Here is a 26,203-nt window from a genome sequence, read left to right as displayed (position 1 = left end):
AGAACACCTTGTGTTTTCAGAACTTTATAGTTAGAGAAATAAAGTAGTCCATCCATCTCCCTCTTCCCAATCTATATTTTTCATGGCTTCAGGAGGTAAATTAAAGGCAGCCTGCTTCAACAACGGTGCTGATGCTGGTGATGTTGACGGATATTTTATTGCATCAGTTATGTTGGTCTTTCTGCTGCTGCTCTTCAGACTCACCTGTAAAACACTGAGATGCTCCACTATGTTCTGGTGTCTGAGTGAGAGGGACAGTGAAGAGAGCAGGTGATTTCTGGAGGATGATGTAAGAGATGGTGTGCAAGATAGACAGATAGATAGATAGATAGATAGATAGATAGATAGATAGATAGATAGTAGATAGATAGACGGGGAGCGAGAGAGAGAGCGAGATGCACTAGATAAAGTGATGAGGGGGGCGGGGAGGGGGCGGTCGACGTGCAGTGATTGGAAAATAGCGAAGACGCGCACGCGCTAATCCGATGATGGCTCTCCGTTACCGGGGGGTCGGTTACGAAAAGAGGACCGGGGCGGGAGCATCTTGCGCTTGCGCGCCGCCTTCCTTCCTCTCGAGCCTTTTGTGTTTGAAACTCTCATGTCTCTCATATCAATAATTTAGGCGCGCGCGCGACAGAGAGCAGACGGAGCTCCCCACGCGCGCTATGAATTCTGCTGCCTCGTCAGTCGACCAGGGCCCCTCGGAACCGCGCGCGACTCCCTCCTAGACAGGCTACTGTGTTTCCAAGTGAGAGAAAAGCCGGTGAGAAGTGAGAGGAAGACAGCAGGCGAGCGGCTGGTTCACCTGCGAGGAGAGAAGCAGGAGAAGAAGAGACGTTCCTGCAGAATTCTTCGCGAGGGACTAAGTGAGCAACTCGCCGCGAGCTGAATAAGTCAGAGACGACGGAGCGGCAACTTAGTGCAAAGCAGCGCGAGCCTCTCTGGGGGACACTGGGAAACTCTTCTCTTCCTACTTTTTTTTTTAAAGGGGACTAGACCCGACGTTCAGGTGTGAAGTCCACCGAAGAACTTCATCGCTCTGGTCCGGTATGTTGGCGTTTTGCCTGCTGAGTGCCGTGTGGCTCGCGGCGAGTCCGTCCCGCGCTCAGAACGAGACGGAACCAATCGTCCTGGAGGGGAAGTGCCTCGTGGTGTGCGACTCCAACCCGACCTCGGACCCCACGGGCACGGCGCTCGGGATCTCGGTGCGCTCTGGGAGCGCCAAGGTGGCGTTCTCCGCAGTCCGGAACACCAACCACGAGCCCTCCGAAATGAGTAACCGGACCATGGTCATCTACTTTGATCGGGTAGGGGTCCCCGTATCTGTTCTACTGCATTTATATAAGACGCGTATTCTCTGAGCCGCAGCTCCTTTTAGAAATGTTCTCACTAGAACCTGACTCGAGAACCAGCGCACATATGAAGTTTCTGGTGCAGGGCGCGCGCCTTTTACGTGCGGGGTTGTTACCTGCTGGTTAGTAATAATCTTAAAAAAACAAACAAAAAAAACAACAACTTGACATAAAACATAGTTTAGAGGCGTCAGGAGCGGCTGTGAGACGCTGCTTTTCTGCGCCACCGACCGTGAGATCACGATGTCCGTCCCGCATCACGCCTGAGAGGTATCGATTTAAAGCTTTCGGCTTTAAATGCTGCGGAAAAAGTGTTGTAAAGTTGGAGCTGAGGGTGCGGAGGGACGCAGCAGCATGTCGTGCTCGTCCTCGAAGGACCGCGGAGAATCTTCTCCAGACAACTTAAAGTGAAGCGGAAGCGAATTCCTCTCGGTAAGGATTCTTTTTATAGGTAATACATTTCCGAAGTATAGCCTGGTAGGAAAAGCCTTTTGAATATTTCAACTTTTTGAGCTGACAATATGGGAACTGACATCTCGCCAAATAATTTAGTAACTGCAGGTCACGAGGGCGACGTCCTACCCGCCTGCCGTTAAAGGTTAATTCCCACTCAAACTGCCGTTCAATTACACGTCATAGTTCGCCTCCATCCATAAAACCAGACATTTGGCTGCGGAAATACATAATTGAAATTTCATTCAAAAGATTGATTAAGTCCATTGTCATCCGCCGTAAAGTTAGGAAGTCCTGGCAGAGAGCGGAGCCCGATGAAGGCTGAGAGTCTGAATGTTTGGTCCGAGGCCAGATGCGCCCTTTCACTCTCCTCCGTCAGCTGAATCAGAGACAATCCGCTTCAGCACTGTGGGGCGCAGATCAGGAGAATGTGCGACACGTGTAGATTCATTATCTCCTGGAACATTAACATGATTTAACGGCGAGGAAAACAATAGTAAAAATCTATATGTGGTCACAGGGGGTCCGCGGCTTAATGAGCGCCTGCTCCACGGAATCGCTCATTAAGTGGAAACATTTGCAATCACATCAGTTTTTAATATTGGTGCAGTTATCACGGTTGTTAATGTCCATGCGCTTATACTGTGAAAAAAGGTCTAAGACATATTTAATTCTTTCTTTCTTTTCTTTCTTTCTTTCTTTCTTTCTTTCTTTCTTTCTTTCTTTCTTTCTTTCTTTCTTTCTTTCTTTCAGGTTCTAGTAAACGTTGGAAGGAATTTTGACGAGGAGAGAAGTAATTTCATCGCGCCACGCAAAGGGATTTACAGTTTTAACTTCCATGTAGTGAAAGTCTACAACCGCCAAACCATACAGGTAGCGCTTGTTTCTCTCATTCGTGTGTGTGTGTGTGTGTGTGTGTGTGTGTGTGTGTGTGTGTGTGTGTGTGTGTTTTGGTGCGCTTTTTTACCCCCCCCCCCACCCCCGACTTGAGAATGTTGCATATCACCCGTCATTTTCTATTTTTTTTAGATGTTTTTCCCACAAGAAAGAGAGGGGAGTTGGGGTGGTGGTGGTGGTGGGGCACTAACAGCTGAGAGACATTGCCCAATCATAATTAATCCTTACATACCTTGTGTTTATGGAGCGCGCCTGATGGCAGGAGGACTTCTTTGTCTGCTGCAGCTGCACCTTCAGCACCATGGACAGCGACGTGGGCTCCTTCTCATGCAATACTTTATTTAAACCAAACTCCAAATATCAGGGAGGTATTGAGGAGAGCAACCGTGCTTCATTTCCTCTTCCTCTCATACAAATACACTTTAATGTGAGTTTTAAAGCAGTGTTTGTGTCTGCCTCCCTCTGACACTCTGCCTGCGGTGTGCCCTCTCACCACTCTTCTTTCATCCTCTAACTACTTGCTCTCACTATGCCTTAGATGCAGTCTCCTCATTCTTTTGATGTGTCAACTGATAAGAAGCATTTGCGCAGTCCTGGGCCCATTTGCAGTATTTAACATGCACACGACAATGTTTGACAAGCTGCAAAGCGTTAATTACAACGTATCTTTTGCAAATTAAACTGTTGTGTAATTATGCTGTTGGCTCCCTGGGGCTTTGGCATTATGTGTTGCTACTTATAGGCTTCTTTATTATTGGAGTCTTGAATTAATTAGCGTGGCAGCAGCAGTAACAACAACAGCAACAACAAGGAGGGGAGGCAATATTTGAGGGAAAAAAGTCAAGCTGGGTGTGTACTGCGACTCATCTTTGTGTGATTGCACGCGATTAGAGCACACAGGGCAAACGCTTGACTCATGGCTCCAATTAAGTCCATCATGAAGAACACAATGGTGATCTGTCATATTACCAGCAGTACTAGTATTTGCACCATTTTGATGTATTTTTGGTATGAAAAGTATATCTATTCAAATGTTTTTTGTAGTAAATCTGAAAGAGGCCGGAAAATACTTTTGACTATTACAATTTTTTTTTGAAGAATTCTAGTTTCCATCTGTTAATGCTGTACACATTTATAACATTTCAAACCTTAAAAATTTGACTTTTGTCCTGTCATAGTTGAAACAGAAGGAATTTGTCCTCTCTCCTCTAAACATTTAGCCGGTGTGCTGCTCGCCGTCATCCTCTTTCATTCATCCTCCCATCCATCCAGGGGCATCTGCTGTGTTGAAAACTCCCACTGTTTAATTGCCTTAGAGGCAGTTACTGTGGCGCATGCAGGAGATGAGAGACAGCGGGAGAAAGAGGGTGGTAGCGATCAAGGCAATGGGAAAGAGTACATTAAAAGAAAGGTGAAAGAGGAAAAAGAAAAGAAGGCGAGAGGAAGGGCTTTGGGGGTGAGACAAAAAAGCATGTTGAGAGGAATTAAAACAATTATAGCAAAAGAAGGCCCAAAAACAAGAGGGAGGGACAGGAACAATATAAGGAGTCGAAGGAGTGGAGTGAGTGATGAAGAGCAAGCGAGACATGAAGGCTCAGCTGGGGTGAGGAGGAGCTGGGAGAAGCTAGACATCCTTAGTAACCATTGATCAGTGGATGCTGGGTAGATGTGCAAAGGGAAGGACAAACATAATGTTCCGTTTCTCCTCATGTCGATCTGTGGAGTCGTGACTTTGAGCAAACCCATGTCACTCGCTAGGAAATTCAAATAAAGCAGAAACAAGTACAATATTATTTGAATAAATGGATGCTCAGTTGCAATATGTATGATTGCACTTATTCCACTAATACATACAGAAGCTTTATAGTAGCTTTCAGCTTAAATAGATACAAATTTTCCATCTTTTAGAGAGATCTCACAGTTAAAGCAGAGTAAACCAATAGATTATAGAAAAGGACTATTTATTGTGGGTATAAAGCTTTATGATATTTTACACTATTAAAAATAGCAGCTGGGCTTTCACAGGTTGCATTCATGAAACCTCAGGTCAAACTAAATGTGTAGGGGTGGGAGCTACGCAGGGAGCCGGTGTAAGTGGGCTCACATTGTCTGTGCATTACTCGCATGCCACTGAGAGAGGAAATCCTGGAGGCTCTGCTTCCAGATCCTCACACACACGAGCCTGAGAACAACAGTTTGGCTTAAACGACTCGATTTTACATTTGATTCAGAGAAGCAGCGTGTGTTTGTAGAACAGCTGCTGATCTGTGCAAATACACAATTATTCAGAACATTTTTAGAATAACAGATGCAGCTCCAGAGGTCAAAGGTCAGACAACAGTTTAAACGGGTGACCGTCGTCAGATGTCTCGACAGATTTGCCAGCCATACTAGATCATCGAGGAGTGTCTTGAAATAGAATTGGTTTTGGCAATTAACGGTAGTGACCATCTCCAAACGCTTCATTATCTCATGTATTTTTCACTTATTTCTGACAACCTGTTCACACGATAACATTTTAAAAATCAAGGTCTCTACTTCTGGTTAAAATGCTGCTGCTACAATGTGAGTATAAGCGCCACACGCCATAAGTGCCAAGTGTGGGAAAATTCTGCTAAAAAAAAATGCACTTTTTTAAAGATTGATACTTGTATACTCTAGAGGCACTGAGATTAAATTTTGCTTGTATTAATGCGCCTAAGGCATCCTTAGAAATTATCAAAGAGTTTATTTAATGCAGTCCAATTCCCTGTGCAGCATTCTTAGAGGGAATCTGGCTGAACACAAAAATGACCAGACAGAGTAGAAAAACATTCTAAGCAGCAGCGTTTTACTGACACAGATGATGGACAAATAGCCATGTTTTATATATCTTAGATAAATGGGTGACAAACCAAACGTATCAAAAATAAGATGTGGTTTTGGGCTTGACGATACAGCTGAACATTGCACCGTGATAAAACTCCACCTCAGTGTCATCTCAGCGAATAATTATTGAGAATTTCGAGTGACCTAATTTTATTAAAGGTCAGGAAAAAATATTACATCTAACCAATTAAGGTTTCAGTCAGACTGACTGCTGAGTTGACCTGTGATTATTGTCGTCTGCACTCATTTTCTCGCGTGGCGTGTCCATGGTGAACGACGTGAAATGATTGGCTGTTTGCGTGTCACTCACAGCACACTCCATCATGGAGCAGGTGTTAAAGAGTTTTCCTTGTAGTTTGCATTCAAGTCATTGAAAAGAGAGTTTTCAGCATTTCTTTTTCTAATGCTACTGAGTGTCCATGGCCTAAACACAAACTATTAACCTTCTAGATCTACATGCATGTGTAACACTGCAAAAATACTTACAATTTTTTTTTTCTGTGAATAGATGAAATATGCAGAGGTGGTGGGCCATGGATGTTGGGAGATTGTGTTGCACGATGAAGTTGCCAAGCATAATTCAGGTCTAAGCCTTAGAAGCGCTCGTTGAGGCTTTGCCACCAAGTTTGGGATGACATCATTAGTGGCTGATTCTGCTTGTTGTAGTTTCATATTAAAGATTCCATCAGTGGAATCAAGCATGTGACCGTAAATCGGTTTGATTTAATGTACATGCCCCCAAGCAAGATTGGAGATAATCTATAATTTATATACGTTCCATATAAATTGACGCTCATGGATTCATATCGCTATTGCAATACTTGTGCCTCATTATATCCTTTTGTAGTTTGTTTACAGTTCCAGCTTCCTGCTATTATATAAAAATTGTTACTTAACACAGGATTCTGCACATCCATGTCAGCACATTCAGAAAATGCAATCAAACTCTGGTGTTCACTCTACTCCTCACCGCCTCCGTGACTATTGACAACTGCTGTGTGGTTATTTGTTTATTTTTTTGTCTGTAATTATCCACCGCTTATTGATTAAGATACACAGGAAATCGTAGAGATGATCCATATAATGTGAAATCTCAACTGATACTGAGAAGTAGTGATTCAATGCCAGTGTGTATAGAGTTTGTTTAACTGCTGTATGTACTCCAATCTTGATGTGATATCACTGTTGTTGTAGCACCTGGCTGAGGTTAGCAAACATGAACAAATACTCTGATACTGTACACATCGCTGTTTCATTAGTGGGATTTTTACGTTCCCTGTAATTCTGCAAATGCTATCCGATAGATTTATGATCAATTCTGTCTCACCGCTCTACAGCATCACAACACAACTCATGTTTTAAAGAGGCATAGAGGAATTGACTGATGACCTTGTTTCCACCCAGTATTTCTGAATCAGGTATCAGAATCAGAACAGTACCAATAATCTGAGCTCAGAACTGGTTAGCTCTCCATCAGGGATGAATAACTGGAGAAGAGGGAGCCTTTAAAAATAACTAAAGCTTATTCAGCCAGGTAATATGATGTTTACGCTGAATAAGCCAAGTGAGAATGCAACAACTACAGGACGTGTCACTATTCTCCAAACATACTACAGCTGTGTGGTGGAGGAGGAGGAAGGCGGGGTTGAACAGCCAGTAGTGCACTGAATTGTTGCACATGAAGTGTGAACAGATTGGGCGGCGTGAATCGAAAGAAAGAAGTAGAGATACTCATGTCCTCTAATACTGCCTCGGACAGCCCTCATCTAAGATGCAGGCAAATGAGAGACAAGTCACATAATGGACACATAAATAATCATTTTATAGGTGCAGAAAGTGGGAAGGTGGAATAGTGGAGGTGATTTGTCTGCTAACTGGTTGCAGAGACAACACATTCAGGGAGTTGTCAGGCTGCGCACAGATACAATATGTTTTAGAGGCTGAGCTGGTTTCAAGGACATGTTTAGAGAATGATGTTGTACTGTGGGTGAGTGGGGGGGCCTGTTTTTCTATTTCTACAGTGTGTATTTCACTCAAGTCAGGTGTCGCCAAGACTGTCATTGAAGAAATTAAACACAAACCTGCTCTAGATACACACTCACTTACCACTTCATTAGGTACACCTCTACTGTGTAATGACTTCTACTGAGCGTAGAATGACTCTGTCTCACAAAGGTCGTAATTCTTCTGTTCATTACTGAGCAGTACTCGCTCAAGTATTTAAATGAGGTGGCCATAATATTAGAGACAGTTCAACGCCACTGCAATCTACAACTTCAGTAATAAACATGTCTGACAACAGCAAAATGTATTTGTTGAGGAAGAATTTACGACACAGTTTTCGTATCTTTTGGAGTGTGTGTACACCTTTCAAATGATACACATGATATAACACACATGAATCTGTTTTTACCTCTGGAAATCATAGATATCATGTTCATCTCTCAGTCATATTCCATTTTGTTTTACATATATATATTCCAACAGCTCAAGTGTAAAAAAATTTCTGTCATCCCCTGATTGTGCTATTAGTTCTGAAATTGAAGAAATTATAAAGAAAATATTTGTCTAAACGTAGAAAGTGATGAGACTCTTTGAGGAACCATATTTCACTCTGTTGATCAGATAAGGACAGAGACATACTGAGTATTCTTGTTACCCACCCAACCCACCTAACACACACACACACACACACACACACACACACACACACACACATTAAGTTTCTGCGAGCCAGATGTTTCATTTTCAATCTGTGCTCAGTCTCCCTCAGTTTGGCAGAACATTACAGAGTGCTGTGCTGGTTTGAGCTCTTGTGTGAATGACAGGAAGTGTGAGAGGAAGAATGCAATATTTGAATATTCACTGTCTTTCAATCAAGCAGGATTTTTACCAAGATCCAACGAAAGCAACTCATTACTGTAAGACTGCAGTCTGAGCTTAAAAAAAATAAATTTACATTTCTCTCCACAGCTCTCCAGGCCTAGAGCAGTTCTTAGTTAAGCAAGCAAGATCTCAGATTCATAATTACTGCACAGAATCATTGGTGAAAAATTCAGTAGAGACACTAAAATGTGGTTTAGTATTTTATTGTTGGTAAAAGTTTGTGCAAAGTAGATTTTTTTTGTTTTTGTTTTTTTGGTCAAAGTAAAACGTGGCGCTGGTGTTGAAGAAGCAGTCATGTGCTCGCTTACACTGATGTTTCTCTCTCGATAGATCAATAATGAGCCTGTCCTCCATAGACAGAACGAGAGCAGTTGTTACCTTCTAACATTCTTCATTGTTTTTCTCCATTACCATTGTGTTTCCCTCCTAACTCTAACAATGGTCTTTGTCTAACTGTAACCATGTCTTTGTCTAACTCTAACCAACCCAGGGTGTTGGGAAGTCACTGGAACCTACAGTTTGCTCTTTGGGTGCTGTATGTTGTAAATTAAGCAGAATTCCATACTTGAGTCGTGGTACATGTGATTGCATGGCAGCCATGGGTCTACCCTTCATGTTGTCTGTTGCTCGGTGCTTCAGTGCTTTGGTCTGAATGTACCCTTAGAATCAAAACATCTTTAGAAAAAGATTTTCATCATTAATTTGTTAAGTACTCTTGTATTAGATTGTCTCCTCTGCTCTAATTAACCCTCATTCATCAGGCGATCTGAAGTACATCTCTGACCTTGGTGTATTATCAATAAGTGTAAAGGTGGAAATAAGATGATGTCAGTATGCACACAGAGAGAAAGTTCATATAAGGAGGCAGAGTGAAATGGTGGAGGAGCTGTGTTTCACATTTGCAACAGTGAGTTAAGCGAATGTTTCACAAAACCACAATTACAGCTGTTGCTTCACCTCAGCCGTGTTGATATTATTACTGGAACCATGACAACATGTTGGTCAGCTACACTTTCAAAGCCAAACCCATCCAACCCTCAGCTCCAGTGTTGACACATCACAGCACAATTATAGCATGAAGGAATGAGAGCTCAAGATCAGCCTATCTTTTCATAAAAAACATATATTTCTACCCCGTATGAAATAAGTATTTGTCTACTCAGTGTAATTGTAAAGAATCTCGAGAATGCAGTCTAGCTGTACGTGAGGGTCCAGGCCTTCAGCCTGTGAGTTTCTCAAAGGTGACTGGAGGTGTTAAAATCTTGAGAACATCAGATGAGAAACAGGATTTATTTCTTACTTTCACCTCTAAAGGGTGATAAGGTGCAGCAGGATTTCCAACCTTGTCAGTAGGATAACTAAGAAAACTCTCCGTGCATCTGTTTGTCACACTCATTAGCTTTTACCAGAGCAGTCTGCTCACTATAAACCAGATATATATGAAGTTTCCCCAAATTGCATACACATTTTGAGAAGTACCATAAAATACAAAGAGCTTGTTCGAACAACATTAAAATTCAGAAGCAGGAGAAGATAAGACTTCTGCCAGTATAAAAAGTATATATAAGAAAACTACAGTGGCACAGTTTCTCAAGGTTGATAAGTTAGGAAAGACAAAAAATGTAAATTGGACAAGCAAGTATTTAATCTATAACATCTTTTGCATGTCAACAGAGGTAACGTGTGGCGAGCTGTGCTCTGGAGAGGGAAGCATGAATAGCGTACAGCAGTGACGCAAAAGTCTGCATTGAACTCTTTGCAAAGTCATAAATTAAAAACATATTTTCTCCACCGTTATGTAGAGGGGTTAGTCAGCCTTTAAACAATCGTTGAATGACAGTGATATGAAGTACTGTGTATCAATACAGCAGTATATTGCCATTCCTTTTCCCACAACACAATGTTGATATTCAAGCTCTTATTATCAATTTGTTTTCTAGAATAACAATTTGTGTGTTTTGACATTGTAAATACTATATGGCAGGTAGGTGTTGTACTACGACTACTACGCTGCACGGTATTTCCTGTAGTGCTGAGTGAGGCAGTCAAGGAAGCAGCCAGTCAGACGCCAGCATGGCGGAGAAACTTAAAACACCTGGAGACTTTAAAGCAGGTGTTTAACATCTCATGTACACACAAACAGCAGCTTGTATTTTTAACTCTGTTTTCAATTTTTCAGTGAACTACGCAGAATATTGCAATATATCTGGATATCATAAAATTATCGTATTGTGACCCAAGTATTGTGATGTGTATCATATTGGAAGGTCCTTGCCTGTACTCGCCCCTCGTGTTCTTGCTGTCGTCTCTTAGTTGCTCCTAGTTGAACAGTTTGTGCTTTGCATCTCATTGTTAAGAAGGCAGTTCCTGCTGTTTTGTGGGATCAATCAAATAATTCACATGTAATTTCTGTTATTGAACTGGTGATTTTTTTAAAAATATGATCTAGGTTTCACTTTTTTTGTGCAGATTTTAGTATCAGTGGATGTTCTGCTCATCTTAACTGTAGTGGAGGTGCATGTTTGCAGATTAAGAGTTGTGAGATTTGCTGGTGGAAAGTGTGAAGGTTCAGTTTACCTGGTGAATAACGGTGGGCCTGCTGCTGCTCACTTCTTCTAACAACCGTTACAATGCTTCAGACTGCTCCTAGTGGGGGCAAGCTGCACCTACCAGTAGGTGTTCGTCATCCAATGGTATCATTGATAAACCATCTACTGATACCATGAATAAACCATCTAGAACAATCAGTCCAAACAATGTCTTGATGTCTGGGTGACAGGTATGGTTCAGGTCAGGTTAGGTTGAAGGACAAAGATCATTCAGCAGGACAATGTTCTCAACAAACCAGGTTGCACGTACTACTTCCTAAATGTCACCTGACTTTTGATTGTCATTGTTTTAAAAAAAAATCATGTTTAAAATGGTCTTGACTCGCCGATGCATGTGAAACACAAATTAAACAGCCACCATCTGTGGTTAAGTCTTGTTTTGTTTTTTTAACCCATCCGTCCGTCCGTCCAGCCATCCATCCATCCATTCATCCATCAGTCAAATCAGATCTCCTCTTGCTTTATTTCCAAAACATATGGAAAAGCTCACACAACAAAAATGAATCATTGTTTCTTCAACAGAAACAACAGATCATGAGCAAAGAAGAAGAGACTAGCAAAACTGATAAAAATATCACTCATCAGTCTGCTACCAATCTGTAAAAAAGCTGATTGTGGCATGCTGATATTATCCTGCAATCCTGATGTAAAATCAGTTTTTTGTGCACGTGGACATTTCCTGTTTGACCTTTGGACCTATTACCTCCATCTCTTCACACCATTCCTGCTTGGTTGGTTTTTATGGACTGCTTTTTTTTTTTTTTTTTAAAGTCAGAGAATTGCAGAATAATACATGATTTGATACTACAAAATACTTTGCTGATAATAACACAATAACAGTGGTATCAGATGTAATTAGGCAGACATAAAAATAATGCACGTCACACTGCGGGAAGAAGCTGCAGTGATTACTGCCGCACCGAATTAAATAAATGGCAGAGTGGAGTTTCTTGGCAGTAACATATTAACACTTATTTATTTACAAATGTTGTGGGTGTGATAGTCCCATTAGGTTTCTTTATTCTCCCTGCAGCAATTAGTGCAGCCATCGTTTAAAATCTATGTTATTACCTATCATTGCACAGCTGTAAAGTGCAGACGGCATCCAATAGTCAGACACACCGCAAACTATTAATTTAGGACATTCAGGCAGTAAAGCATGTTAACTCCATCTGCCTTTTAAAAATAAATAAATAAATTTAAAAAAAACATTTTATTCCAAATGTAAAAAAACAAAGAAATTAAAGGTGGCAGTCCTTTTTTCTGGATTACCCACATCTGCTTGAAGAAGGTGCCTCAAAGGAAAATGAAAAAGTTTGTTAAACATGGTTGACCTAAATAAGGCAGATGTGCCAAAATTTGAATAATGAACGGGCAAAGCATGTCTCCCAGATAGTCTTTAATTTGGGTTTACCTAATCTGAACAAGACATTCAAGTTGACCTGCACCAACTGACTTGTTTTAGTTTTATTGATTTGATCAATTCTAGGCAATTGTGGGACTTTTTATTTATACTTACATACATTTATATGCATGATCCTGTAAACAACCCAATGTTTTATAACAAAATGATCAGTGTGAATCTGTTTTTGCTGTTCATTTGTTGATGTTTTTGTGGTAGAAATTAAAATCTGAGATATTTAGTCCTGCAAAAAGAAAAACAGCCTCAAATTGAGTCAGATAGAGTTTTTTCATGTTCATTTAGAGAAAAAAAAAGATCAGGAAGTAAGTTTTACTATGTATAAGTCCAATATATATCTCATCCTAAACATAACATGATATCAGTTTCTGTTTCACAGCGTAACACTTAAATAGTCATCTCATGAATTAGTTTATATTCATGCTAATTTCCATGCCAGGAAACTTGGCTATTTTAAAGATAGAGGATGTCACAAACGCCAGACATCATCATTATTATCCATCCATCACAATCTCTCTGTCAGGCAATGATAGAGAAAAAGTAATGAGAAAGGACAAAGGGAAAAAAGAGGTTATAAGAAAAAGATCAGTAAAGAAATGCAAGAGTAAAGTAGTGTTAAATGGAAATGATGGAGAAAAAATAGATCATGTAGATTTCATGTTATCCATCCATCCATCTTCTATACTGCTAATCCGTCGCGGGGGGTGGAGCCTATCTCAGCTGACATTGGGCGAGAGGCGGGGTTCACCCTGGATGGGTCACCAGTCCATCACAGGGCCATCAGGAGCACTTAGGGGTTCAGTGTTTTGCTCAAGGACACTTGGACATGGTCACAGAGGGAAGTGAGGATCGAACCAGCGACCCTTTTGTTGCCAGACGGCCATCTACCTCTGAGTCATGCTGCCCCCTGAGTTCATGTTATGCCGAGAGGAATTGACTGGACAGGATTGATGATGTAATAACAGGATGTCATCATGTCATGGCGTAAGTGCTGCACTGAGATGTCAGAAAACTTTTTTCTACATTTGAAGGCCAAATTTTCTTTTCCTCCTCCTTTTCTCCTCCTCTTTCTTTCTTCTGCTACTACACCATTTTTTTATTTTTTCCCCTCTTCCTCCTCTCTCTCTCTCTCTCTCTCTCTCTGTCTCTGTTATTCTGTCTCTCTGTCCATACTCAGGCACTTAATTGGTGCTCATGCATTAATGAATGCAGATCGATTGAGGCCTGGCCAATGTGCAGCCCTATTATCATGCTTTTATATTTATGGCTTGTAATTGTGCAGCTGTAGTTGAGAGAATGTGTGTGTGTGTGTGTGTGTGTGTGTGTGTGTGTGTGTGTGTGTGTGTGTGTGTGTGTGTGTGTGTGCGCGTGTGTGTGTGTGTGTGTGAGAGAGAGAGAGAGAGAGAGATATTGGAGGAAGAGCGACGGGCAGAGCAGACAGCTGCACACAAGCACAACCAACACATGCTATTTATAAAAGTGTGTGTTTATGTGGGTGTGTGTTTGTTGGTGCGTACAGTGTCCAAAGTCTCATCCTTCCAAAGCCACTGTCACTGCTTTATTAGCACTATACATCACTTGCACACACACACCACACACACTCAGTGTGTAGTGTGTGTGTGTGTGTTTGACATTGAGAGCGATAGCCAGAGGAAGGAAAAAAGAAACATGTGAGTGCCTGTCAGATGCGTATTGTTTTTTGTGGACGCTCTGCCAATTTTCTAATTCTGACCATCTATTAACCTGCAGAACAATTCACAGCTCCACGTAAGACTGTGACAACCTAACATACGGTATGATGTGTGTGCATGTGTGTGTACTGTCTACACACTAACTGCTTCTTCTTGATCACAACAATAATTCGAAGCAGTAGACTGACTCCTCAGAATTTATTACTGGACTCCTTTTTTCCCTCATAACATGAGCTCCACATATTATGTGAAGTCCTGACTTTCCTCTCACACAAACAATCATACCAGCATTTTGGCTTCCTCTCATATTTGGACAGTTAATGGGCTCTTCTTCACAACACAGATCTTTCTGCCAAAGCCAAAAAGCCATTATTCTAGCAGGTAGATGCACCCAGCAATGTGACAGATTCCAAGTTTTAAGAGGGCTTAAGTCAGAAAGACAACAGGGGAATGTGTTGATATAAATGACAGAAATAAAGAGGGACTGTGTGCATGTGAAGGCTAAAAAAAAGTAGGTTCCGGTGTTCCTCATGACTGGCCCCGGTGAATCCTCCAGTCGGTGCGAGAGTGATCTGTTTCCACGGTTCTCAGAATCGTTGTGCTGCTTGTATTGTTCTCACCTTGTGAGTCAGTCTGTGTGTGTGTGTGTGGGTGTGTCATCGGGGTAAAATGGAAACACCGACTGTGGGGGGAGGGGGACATCGCAGAGGTTATTTGAGGTACTTTGACAGGTGCTTATGTCATGTGTCTGACACCTCAGTAGTGTCACAGCATTGCAGAATGCAGTAGCAAAATATATATACAAGGTTGAGCTCTACTTGAAGTGATGGAAGTGCTCATGTAACTATGACTACTGTGTCCCACTGGGGTGCTGGGGATGGCGTGATACCATCCCCAGAGGTTAATGGGGCTAACCTGGAGTCTTTGGAGGCACCTTTCTACATACAATGTTCTCATTAGTGACAGCCATCATTGGTTTTAAAGGAATATCGACATTTTGGGTGGAGAAAAAGAAGCGCTTGGCCTTTACTTTATTTGTTGTAAGAACAGAAATGTACATCTATGCATCAACATGGTAGCATTTGGATATTTGTGTCAGGTATACGTAAGCATTAAGGTTGTCTATTTATTTCACGTGTATTTTTTCTTCAGCGAATCGTAGTGAGAAGAGCTTTACCTGACCATCAACCATCTCTTTTAAACTTCCCCTGGACGGCCTTCATAAAAAGTGTGAGAGTTATTTGTTTTAATTGCATTCTTGTTTCCTGACTTTGTTTCCACTCAGCCCTCTCAAGTGTCAGCTAAAGTGATATTAGTACACAAGTAGATGTGCAACAGTGTAATATTTGAGGAAAGCTGGGGATGAAGTTACATTGTAGGCGCTGAATTACACACACGATGGTCAGTGTCGGTTGTATCGTTTCAAGACAGCTCATATTTGAAATATTCATTACATAAGCAGAATGTAGTTAGAGTTTGGCATGTAGGCTCTGACCTGGGAGTGCAGAGACGGGAGCGGAGGAGGAGGAGAATGTCGGTGTGTGATTTTGGGACTCCTTTAGATGTCCGTAGTTCAGACTTGGAATTTCCAACCTCGGATCAAAATGCGTTCCAGTACATGTGCCTGGGAAAACTACAGATCACCTGAAGCCATCGGAGGTTTGTGTTTGAAGTGTTGCGGTGTGAGGACGGCTGGTTACACACACAGACACAAGTTAGAAAGAATTGGGAGGAGCTTGCAAATACAGATCGAAATCACAAATAAACTGAATTTAACAGAGCAAAGTAAAACATTCTTGAAGAAATATTTGGCTATATTTGCCGCCAGAGTTGCCAACCATTTATTGACAGTTGTATTGAACTTGTTCATGTCGGAGGTTAGTTCTTTCCCAAGTATAAGAGAAGGCGTCATCAGAGTGGATGAGCTTGGGAAGAATTTTCCAGAATAATGAGTGGCAGGGATTCTGGGTACGGACGGGACAAAACATCAGTGGAGGAGGAGGGGAAGGTTTGGTGTGTATTTACACATAAATGGAGTTTGGGGTGACAAAAATAATGACTAAACTGAGGAAATTAAAACTGTCAAATACTAATACTATCAAATATTAAAGAAGTACTCATAACTAATACTGTCAAACACAGAAGTGAGAACAGACGGGGAGAAAGAAAGAGGAACGTACCGCAAACAAAACTCAGACACAAACTGGACTTATTACACAAGAAACAGGTGAGAGAGCACGAGGGCAGAGAAGGAGCTGATTGGATGAGTCACAGGTGACATCAGGAAACAGGAGCGAACCTGGACAAAGGCAGGAAGTGAGGCAGACAAGACAAAATAAAAACAACATGGAAAAACAGGAAAGAATGCAGAAACCAGATCACAATACTACAGCAGAAGGTCAAAACTGAGTCCTGATGAATAGTCCATACAGCAAATCAACAAAGACTGCTCTCTGAAACTCTGCTTATAAGTGGAGACATTGTCACTGTCACTGCTTCATCAGTCTCGTGTTTATGCTCCTTTGATCAAGCTGGGTAGGGTAGCAAATCCAGCAACAAGGCAACAAAGAGGAAAATCCAGGAACAGTTCAAGATCAGAACTATGGAATGAAATGAGTGGAAGCATCAGCCTACCAAGACCTTCTGGCAACTGAAGGGGAACAACCAGGCCAAGAGATACGCAGAATTTAGCGTGAGGACTGAACTATAAAATAAAAACAGAAAGTGCCAGCAAGTGTCCAGACAGGAAGTGTGACGGGCTATGTTTTTGTTGCATGAGAGATTGAAATGAAATCTGTATCTGTGCCATTGTTACTTTGATAACAACCAGTTGTGGAAGTGTAAAGGAAATATTGTGTATTGAGTTTATTTAAAATACATGCTGCATAACTTCCTTTGGAATGAAACTTCACAGTCTAACCAACTACATTTTCAACATGCAAATGAAATGTAAATTTTTTGCCATGACCTGCGCAGAGTTTGCATCCTGATAATTAAAAAAGTCATTTAAGTATAGTCTGAGTGCTTTCATCAAATTCACAGACTGGCTATTCAAAGCAGCACACAAACACCCATTTACACACACACACACACACACACACACACAAACAGTCTGAGTCGCTATTAAGAGGAGTGCCGGGCCAAGAGAGCTCTTGACTCTGACAGGCTCTCCATCTCCTGCCCACACACACACACACACACACACACACACACACACACACACACACACACACACACACACACACCTGACCATCAGGTGGAATGAGGAAGATAAGTGCATAATTGTGTGATGTTTATGACTGGCAGCATCAGTTAGCAACAGTCACTTATCTCCAGCTTGTACGAACATCTCTTGATGTGTTTCCAGAAAAGTTGTGATATTCTTCATCAGGTTAATTGGTGTACCTACAGCTGTGTAGCTTATTCAACTGTGATGTGAAGTGAATACAGGTGACTTACTTTTTGTGTGGTTTTTTTTTTTATATAAAACTGAGGTAACACCTACTGTTGTGAAGCATTAACAGGTAGCTTTTTTGAGGGTTTGTAATGGTTATTACTTTTTGTTTTTGGTTGTTGGGGGTAATTTGATAGATAAATGACAACCACATGTAAAATTACATTTTACTGACAGTCAAGGTTTACAGATGGTGGATATAACAGCATGAGCACCCATGCCATCTAATTCCACCTATGAACCCCATGAATCATTTCTCCATCTGTCTGTTGTGTGCAGAGAAGTGAATCCTGTCTCAGGATGAAATGGGAAAGAAGCACAAAACTGTGCAAGTAACAACCCAATAGATTTGACCATATTCACCCAAACATATGTTTACCTTCATTACAAGACAAGTTTGCCCCAGAAGCTCAAGTGGAAAGTTTATTGGATATAAATCATTGGTTCAAGGAGATGGTAAGTCTTGATAAATGCAGGATTTTCTCAAAAAAAAGAGTAGCATGTATTTCTATAACCAATGCTTAATCGGACCACCTTTCACGTATACTTATGTATGATGAGTTTAGCTAACACTGGATGAAAGCCCACCTTTTAACCAGGAGCATTGAGACACAGAGGGCTGTGGAAAAGGAGGAGAAACAAAGAGCACAATTCAAAAGACCTGATGTTCAGTGCAGCTTTTCTAGTTCATCAGTCACTAATGATGGTCAGAAATCAGGAGATGGAAATCAGATATTTCCAGTTGCCACATTGCCAAAGGTTTAAGTTTGAAGTCCTGTTTTTCCGCCGTGTCAAAAGTCTCACTTAAACACACAGAGAAAAAGAAAGAAAGTTCATCTGTTCACAGCAGCAGTGACTCATGATTAACCAATTTAGGAGATTTATTCTTAAATTAATTAATCAATCAAGAAAATTCAACAAATATTTTGATGAGTGATTAATCTTTTTAGTCTTTTATCAAGTAAAAATGTTAAACATTTGCCAGTTCCGCACTTGAACTCCACTCCACAGAAAATGAAGATTTTTCTCTTTCAGATGTTTCAATGGACAAAATTAGCAATTTGGACGTGTCGCTTGGGTTCTTGGAAGTAATGATAAGCGTTTTTCAAATTATTAACAAAATGCTTCATTGATTAATTGGGAGAATAAATGGCAGATCAGTCTATCTGCCATTTGTCATTGTTCGCTGTAATATAAACGGCATATTACTGCAGGACATGAACATGTTTGATTTGAAAGAAAAATGATTGCTACTAGTGTTTTTCACTAACATAATGGTGGAGAACTGCATCTGGAATCTCAGCCTGACAGTAACATTTAGGTGGAAGAATTTAACACAGTACATTTACTTCAGTGATGTATTTAGGTTCAGTTCTCAGGTGTAGTGCACTGAGTATTCCAGTCACTTCCACTACATTGTCAGGGACAGATTGTGCACATGGACAATTTCATGTGTTTGTATTGATGTATCTAGATTATTCACTATCTACCGTGACATTATCAAAACAATGCAAACATGCTCCTATCAGAACATGATAAATATTATCTGTATATATAAATGAAAATCATTTTTTTCAGACTTCACTTTCTCTTTCAGTTCTACTTTTATGTAAAGTGTTAAAACAGCGCATAGTACTGCAGTCTTGTTAGGAACTGAGGTTTAACATGTTTCTGATATTGTGAATATGTAAAGGTTGCACTTCAATGGAACAAAACACCCACTGTTTAAAACAGAATTTCCAGAGAATAAGATGTCATAAATGCGGAACAAACTAAAGGTGATGATTGATTCTACGCTTGTATTTATTCCATACAACCCTTTAAAGCCATCATCTGTACATATTTAATGCGACTCCTCGAGCCTTCCTCCATAACCAAGGCTTTGTTTTACTGCAGAAGCAGTGGTAAGCTGTAGTGTGTGTGTGTGCGCGCGTGTGTGTGTGTGTGTGTGTGTGTGCGTGCGTGTGTGCGTGCGCTGTTTATCTGAGTGACACCAGACAAAAATCACAATATTTTCAATTCATGTTTGTCTCTCAAGGGTAATTATTTCCTTCACTAAAAAGTTTAGTTTTACCTTGTTTTGACATCACTATCACTTAGAAAATCAATTTTTGACATTTGTGAATTGATTCAGAATTATTCACATCCTCATCTTTGAATTGAAAATTTTCACGCCCTTAATTTCTTGTAATTCCTTTTTTTTTTTTTTTGAAAAATCAATAACATCCTGTAGACATCTCATTTCCTTTGACCTGTCACAATATTTTCAAACGTAACATATTCTATGCATAAGATTTTGTTAGTCTTTTACGGTCTCCAATATTTATTTACCATAGTTCCTTCAAATTTAAAAGGAGGATGTCATTCATTTACAAATATATTTTGGATTATAAAATTCTCTGTAGCAGTGCCCCAAAACACTAAAATCTTTTATTTATGAAGGCACGGTGTGCTTGCTCACTCAGGTCTTGTCGCCAGTGTGATCTTGAATAAATAGACATTTCTCCAAGTTTTATTTTCAGTTGTGTTTTAGTACTGCATCAGTGCCGGGGGTAACATAAAACCATTTGTAAGGGGGAGCGTGAGGGGGAAACAAATCCACCGAGTGCTTGTTTTTCTGCTGTGGCTCAAAAGAGAATTGATGAAAACAGTTGTCGTGCAGTATGTTTCTCAGTCCTGGGAAGGGAGGTGACGGATCACTTTCAGCGACTTGACTTTGTAAAAAGGAGATGTTATTCCATATTGTATCATTTGTTGAGTCAAGCCAGCGTGCTGTGTATTTCTGCGTCTGAATATATAGTATCTCTAAGTCTCTGTAAATTCTTCTACGAGGAATGATGAAATAAAAACACTCTAGACGCAGTAAATCAGAATTCAGAGTACTTTGTCAGACATTTGGTGTTGTAGTCCTACAGTTTGACTCCAGCGGGCAACCAGGTTATCCCTCAGTCTGTCTCTCCCATTCCTGTTAATGCAAAATCGTACTTATGCCTTGATAGAATTTCTTTGGAATTTGGTACAAATATTCACTTGGGCTGAAGTATCAACTGATTATTTTGTTGGTCAAAGGTCAGTCAATGTGTGTACTAAACCCAGATTGGGCCGTAACTCAACGTGATATCTTACTTATCCCGAATTTCTTTTTCACTGGGTACAAATGTTCACTCGGACCGTCGGATGAATGATTAGATTTGCTCGAAGGTTACAGGTACTGTCATTATGTCGTTCCACTTAAACATCTTTCTGTCTATTATTCAAGCTGCATCAGTAACACCTTGAAGGAATAATAATGACTTTCCTTTTGTCACACCAAGTCACCAGCTGGGATGCTCAGGTGGTGCAGCGGCCTTTCATGTTGTGTCTATTGTGTTGCCTCTGGCTTGGTTGGACGTCAATTAACAACTGGACGTGTCTGAGGGTGGGAGGTTGGATGAGGTTCTAGTGCCTCCTCTGGTGGGTTGGAATGCTTGTAAAGAGGGGAAGAGAAAGAATAGCGTCATCCTCCTCAAAACACGTGAGGGGGTGGAGTAACAGCCATGACACACAGTGACAAAGTATAATAACGTCATGTGTTTGGACAAACATGTATGTAAACTACCACTAGACTGGTTGGCGGAAGCACTGAACCTGGAGGTTGTAATTCTGTTTTATTGTATCAATGAACTCTGGAGTAGCCAAGGAGGAAATACCAATAACAGCTGTTACAATTTGATCAACATCCCCTCCTAACTAAAGTCGTACTTTACCCAAAAGGTGTATTTTGCCTTTCATCTAGTTACAAACACATTTTGAGTTCATTAAGATTTTATTCACTGCCTTCTTTGTGACTCCATGATGCGGAAGGAGTCAGCCATGTCATTTTGCTTGAAGCTAATGGAGCCTCATGCCCACCAACTGACTAAAAGCAACAAAACTGTCCAAAAAGTCGCGTTCACAAACTCACACCATCTGGTATGAAGCACTTGAGAGTTTTTAAATGGTCATTCTTGGACAGTTTTTGCTGTTGTCAGCCATCGGGCACCATTGGCTTCAAGCTAAATGTACACAAGTGGCTCCTTTCTGCATTCTGAAGTCACAAAAAAGTGATGCAGCAGTGAAACAATTCATAATGAATGTAAGAAACCTATTTGTGTGAAATGACACTGAAATCACTTGTTCTTTACAATAGCACCAACGTTCCATCCGGATTTCATCAAAATCCCTCCATTAGTATTTGAGATCCAGCTAACAAACACACATGCGCTGGTGATCACATGACCTCCTTGAGTTCTTGAAGTGCAACAATAGGATCTCATCTCTGCAGGACTTGTGTGGGCAAGTGTCTCTCAGTTTGAGTCCAAGTGACTTCCTTTCTCCTTGCCATTCAGTTAACTGTCTCTCCTGTTGGTCTCATTCAGGTGAGCCTGATGCACAACGGCTGGCCGGTGATATCGGCATTTGCGGGTGACCAGGATGTGACGCGTGAAGCAGCCAGCAATGGTGTTCTGATTCAGATGGAGAAGGGAGACCGGGCCTACCTCAAACTGGAGAGAGGAAATCTAATGGGAGGATGGAAATACTCCACCTTCTCTGGCTTCCTGGTGTTCCCCATGTAAGAGAACGAGGGGAGAGAAAGAGGAGGAGCAGGGGATGGAACCCAAGGAGGAGGAGCTGGTTGAAGATGAAACGTACAATGAAGAGGTGAAAATGCGGAAGGAAGAGGAGCACGGGGAAGAGAAAATGGCGTGAATACGATGCTGGAAGAGGAAGAAAAGAGGGAAAGAAAAGAGGATGGAATGAGACAGACAGACTTTTGTTTAGGATGCTGCAGAGGGTGGAGGGAAGAGGACGAATGAGAGATGTGAGAAAGGTGTATGACAGAGAAATGAGATGAAAGTGTATGGCCAGCTTCTTCACTACCCTTCATCTTTCCATCCATCTTTCCCTCCTCCCTCTGTTTCTCTGTGGCTTGACTGCAGCTTTGGACAGCCAAAACTTTTTTTATTCTCTGCTGAAAGACACAATTGATCATTTATATGTTCAGAGTATTTTAAAGCCTGAGTGTAAGCCCCCCCCCCCCCATACCTCTCCCTCCCCCCATATTCAAACATTAAATCAAGTCAATATAAGCTTTGAAGAATGTTTCTGCTCATCACATCTCCCATTTTCAGTTGCCATATTTGTAGTCCTTTTTTTAAAGCTTGACATAAATTGCACTGATTTTGGATCAGCCTTCACCCAAAGCCAAACCATTTTATTGAGGGAACACTAAGCACTGATCACAAAATCATGTGCATGCAGCTTCACTGTAAATCCGTTTTTCATTTTCCTCCTCCTCCTCCTCCTCCTCATCCATCTTCTTCTCCTTCTTCTTGATCCCAATAGACAGATTCCTGCCTTCCTGCTACAAGTCAGCCTTCTCTTATTCTTTGTCATCAAACTGGGTGTCTTGATGTCTTACCAGCTAACACGGTAGACATGCTCTCCAGCTGTGAGTATCAAAGATGACTCCCGATCTATGACAGTCAACCGCGGCGTCAGGCTGCGACTGAAGCTAATCACACAACAGATGCTGTACTTATTCATGTTTACCTGGAAGCTATGAATAAACTCTCAGCGGTGCGGGCGATTACTGTAACAACACACTCGATACATGGCTGTACAATGTTTTCAATCAGGATGTATAAAAAAGAGCATAAGTCATCTAAACGGACCTATGCGGTACAGGTTACAAGGTACTTCAAATATTGGTCAATACACACAAAAACAAAGTATCCCTAGAGATTGAAATGGCCATGATTCCAATTTTATCTGCCCTACTTTCCGTTGCTCTTTAAATGTTACTCTCATCTCTCAGGCAGCCGTAGGTACAAACATGGGACTTGACCTCCACGCTGCCCCTCTATCCTTCCTCCATCTCCCGTTCTCCCTTCCGTTCCCCACATCTGTCCCTCGACATGCTGTTCACCCACAAGTGCAGATTTCTCTCCCTTCTTTTTTCGTTGTACCCACCTCCCTTGCTCCCGTGAATGGTCTATCTCAGTCTCCTTCCTCCTCATGTGTACTTTTATCTGCTGCTGTACTCGTTCGCCTCCTAGCACGGATTCTTCCTTGCTTTTTCTTCAGTGTTGGACTTGGGACAGTAAAACCAACTTCATATATCAAAAATCTAAGCCACTCTTTTTATTCTACTAGTATTATGATGATGATAACGATGATAATACTAATGCAGAAAACTGAATCCGGTTGATGACCATATGACTAGAATATCTGTATATTCCGTATTTCAGTGTTATATAAGAGAAAAACATATTATAAGAGAATCTTACTAGTGATTGTGTGTGGAAATCTGGGCTGCTGTTCTGCTCTTCTGATTAAAAAAAACATGCTTCTTGTTTTTGTTTTAGTTCAAACCAAGCTGTGGCTAAAAACTGAGACCATGTACTTTACCAGAGGAAAACACCTACAGTACAGTAAACCTATAAGGGACTATTATGATTATGATTATTATTATTACTGTAAAATACTTGTGAATATTTAGACAATGACAATATTCTTTGATTTCTCAACGAATCAAATCAGTTTATCTACTGTTTTCTTATTATTTGCTCTGATGAAATCAATAAAATTTAAATGTACTTTTATTTTTCTTAAACCTACTTCAAGCCTGGTCTGGCACTTTCTTTTGTTGAAGCTGGCATCACTTCTAAAAGCAACCAGACACATCCTCAGAGCCCCAGGTGTGTTAGGATACGACTGTTAATGTGTGTAATGGTGGGCGGTGTTTTGTGTGTGCGCGCGTGTGTGTGTGTGTGTGTATGTAGTCACTTCTACTGTATACCCTCTCTGTAACAACCCCATCCCTCCTTCTCCTCTTCTTCTTCCTCCTCCCGTCTCTCTCTTCCTCTGTCTTCACTCTGTTGGTTTTTAAGGTTTTGTGGTTTTTTCCTCTCCAGACTAATGAGCTCCAGGGGGAAAATTTGTGCCGGAATTTAAAAAAAAAAGAAAAAAAAAAAGCAAACATAAACATAATCTTCTCTCTTCCTCAGAATCTCTCCTTCTTTCCTTCTCTTCATTTCATTCGTTCTCTTTATGTCTTGTTTTCCCGCCAGCTCACTCTCCTTCCTGTCGTCCTTCTTTCTAACTTCGTCTCCGGATTTCTGTTCTTTCCCTCCTCTCTTTAAACCCAACAGCATTCCATTTCCTCTAAATTCCTGTAAATTACAAGATATTTTATTAATAATTTTAACTGAAAATGGTGATTAAACCTTAAAAGACTGCAGTTGTTGTACTTTCCTCGGCTGCGAAGCCTCCAGACGGACCAAAATCCTCAATTGTACAGTCAGTTGAGGTCCTTCTTGGGGATACAGAAACACTGAAGGCTTGAAAGCAAGTGCGCAACTGTTTTTGGGAAGTGATTTATCTGATTCTACTTGACAGTTAGATTGAACAATCGATACACTGTTCTTGTCTGGGCTCCAGCAGCCGGCTTGCTTGGACAGGGAAACAGCCAGTCTGACTTTTTATGGAAGTAAAACAATCCACCATCCTGCACCTTTTAAATTAGCTTGTTGATCCTAGAAAGCTGCTTCTTTTGGTTTTGAGTTTTGTTTGACATCCATTTGGAGAAAAAAAGGAAAAATGGAACTGACTTGTGTGCAGCAACTGTCTCCTAGCACCTGATTGAAAGAAAACAGCATTGCAACATCCGAACAAAAAGCATGTCTGAAATGAATGGAAGGACAGAAACTTATCGCCAACTATTTAGATTATCGATAAGTCGTATTTTGAAAATCCAACATCCCACTTCTAAGTACGTAACAGTCCAGGAACAACAGCAAATTAGCAACATAACAAAGGCAAAATTTCACAAATTAAAGTCAGAAGTATGATGTAACGCCTCAGTCATCCGCACTAATGAACGTAAATCTCCTAAAGTGACTGTGAAGTGGCTTGATTGTGTGTGGAGGATCTACAGTTCTCCCACCAGACAGGGATGTCACCAACCCTGACTTCTCTAATACCTCCCTGCAGTTGCTCTTGCATACACCGAAACCACCGAGAGTCCAGGGGAGGTTGTCAGTCAAAGGATGCGATCACGTGTAGGCACAAATGTGAGGCACGCCAACTATGACACAAGCGTGATGTCACCATGGAAAACAGGGGCTCTGTTTTATTTCAGATGCACTTGTAACAACTTGACTGCATGTCTTTTTACGATTCCTTTATCATTCCATCTATCTTTTGAAGACAAATCATTATTTATGTGTGTGCATGCGTGTGTGTGTGTGTGTGTGTGTGTGTGTGTGTGTGTGTGTGTGTGTGTGTGTGTGTGTGTGTGTGTACACGTAGGCGTGAATGAGAATTTATTTCCCTTACACACAGCAGGTCTTTCTGGGGCCTCGTCCTCCAACAGTAATTTGATTGTGGCAGAGCAAGTGGACATAATTGTCTGCTGCAGGTCAGCACATAACAAAAGTGTGTGTGTGTGTGTGTGTGTGTGTGTGTGTGTGTGTATATACGCTCCTATATTCAGCCCAACAGCCCTATGTAGTCCTTCCTCTTGTCCTGTCCTGTTCTCTCATTCTACCTGT

At 41.1% G+C, this 26,203-nt stretch overlaps 1 protein-coding gene across 1 annotated transcript; it reads left to right on the top strand.

Moving 5' to 3' along the window:
- The first annotated feature begins 587 nt into the window (after positions 1-587).
- On the top strand, positions 588-25,855 carry cbln1 (cerebellin 1 precursor). Its single transcript, XM_086208682.1, has 3 exons — positions 588-1,307; positions 2,559-2,678; positions 22,028-25,855. Exons 1-3 carry the CDS (start codon positions 1,050-1,052, stop codon positions 22,223-22,225), a joined length of 576 nt encoding a protein of 191 aa, XP_086064808.1. The 5' UTR covers positions 588-1,049; the 3' UTR covers positions 22,226-25,855.
- Positions 25,856-26,203: the final 348 nt, after the last annotated feature.

Source organism: Aulostomus chinensis, chromosome 7, assembly GCF_037954235.1.
Source record: "Aulostomus chinensis isolate RoL2024-O1b breed Wild chromosome 7, RoL_Achi_v1.0, whole genome shotgun sequence".
Lineage (NCBI taxonomy): Eukaryota > Metazoa > Chordata > Actinopteri > Syngnathiformes > Aulostomidae > Aulostomus > Aulostomus chinensis.
This window is presented reverse-complemented; position numbering and strand designations above follow the sequence as displayed.

What these genes read in the sequence shown, in the direction of transcription:
- cbln1 (XM_086208682.1), top strand. Translation starts at nt 1,050, where the DNA reads ATGTTGGCGTTTTGCCTGCTGAGTGCCGTGTGGCTCGCGGCGAGTCCG. An exon ending in TGGTCATCTACTTTGATCGG is followed by an intron (nt 1,308 to 2,558) that starts GTAGGGGTCCCC and finishes TCTTTCTTTCAG; the next exon opens with GTTCTAGTAAACGTTGGAAG. An exon ending in ACAACCGCCAAACCATACAG is followed by an intron (nt 2,679 to 22,027) that starts GTAGCGCTTGTT and finishes GGTCTCATTCAG; the next exon opens with GTGAGCCTGATGCACAACGG.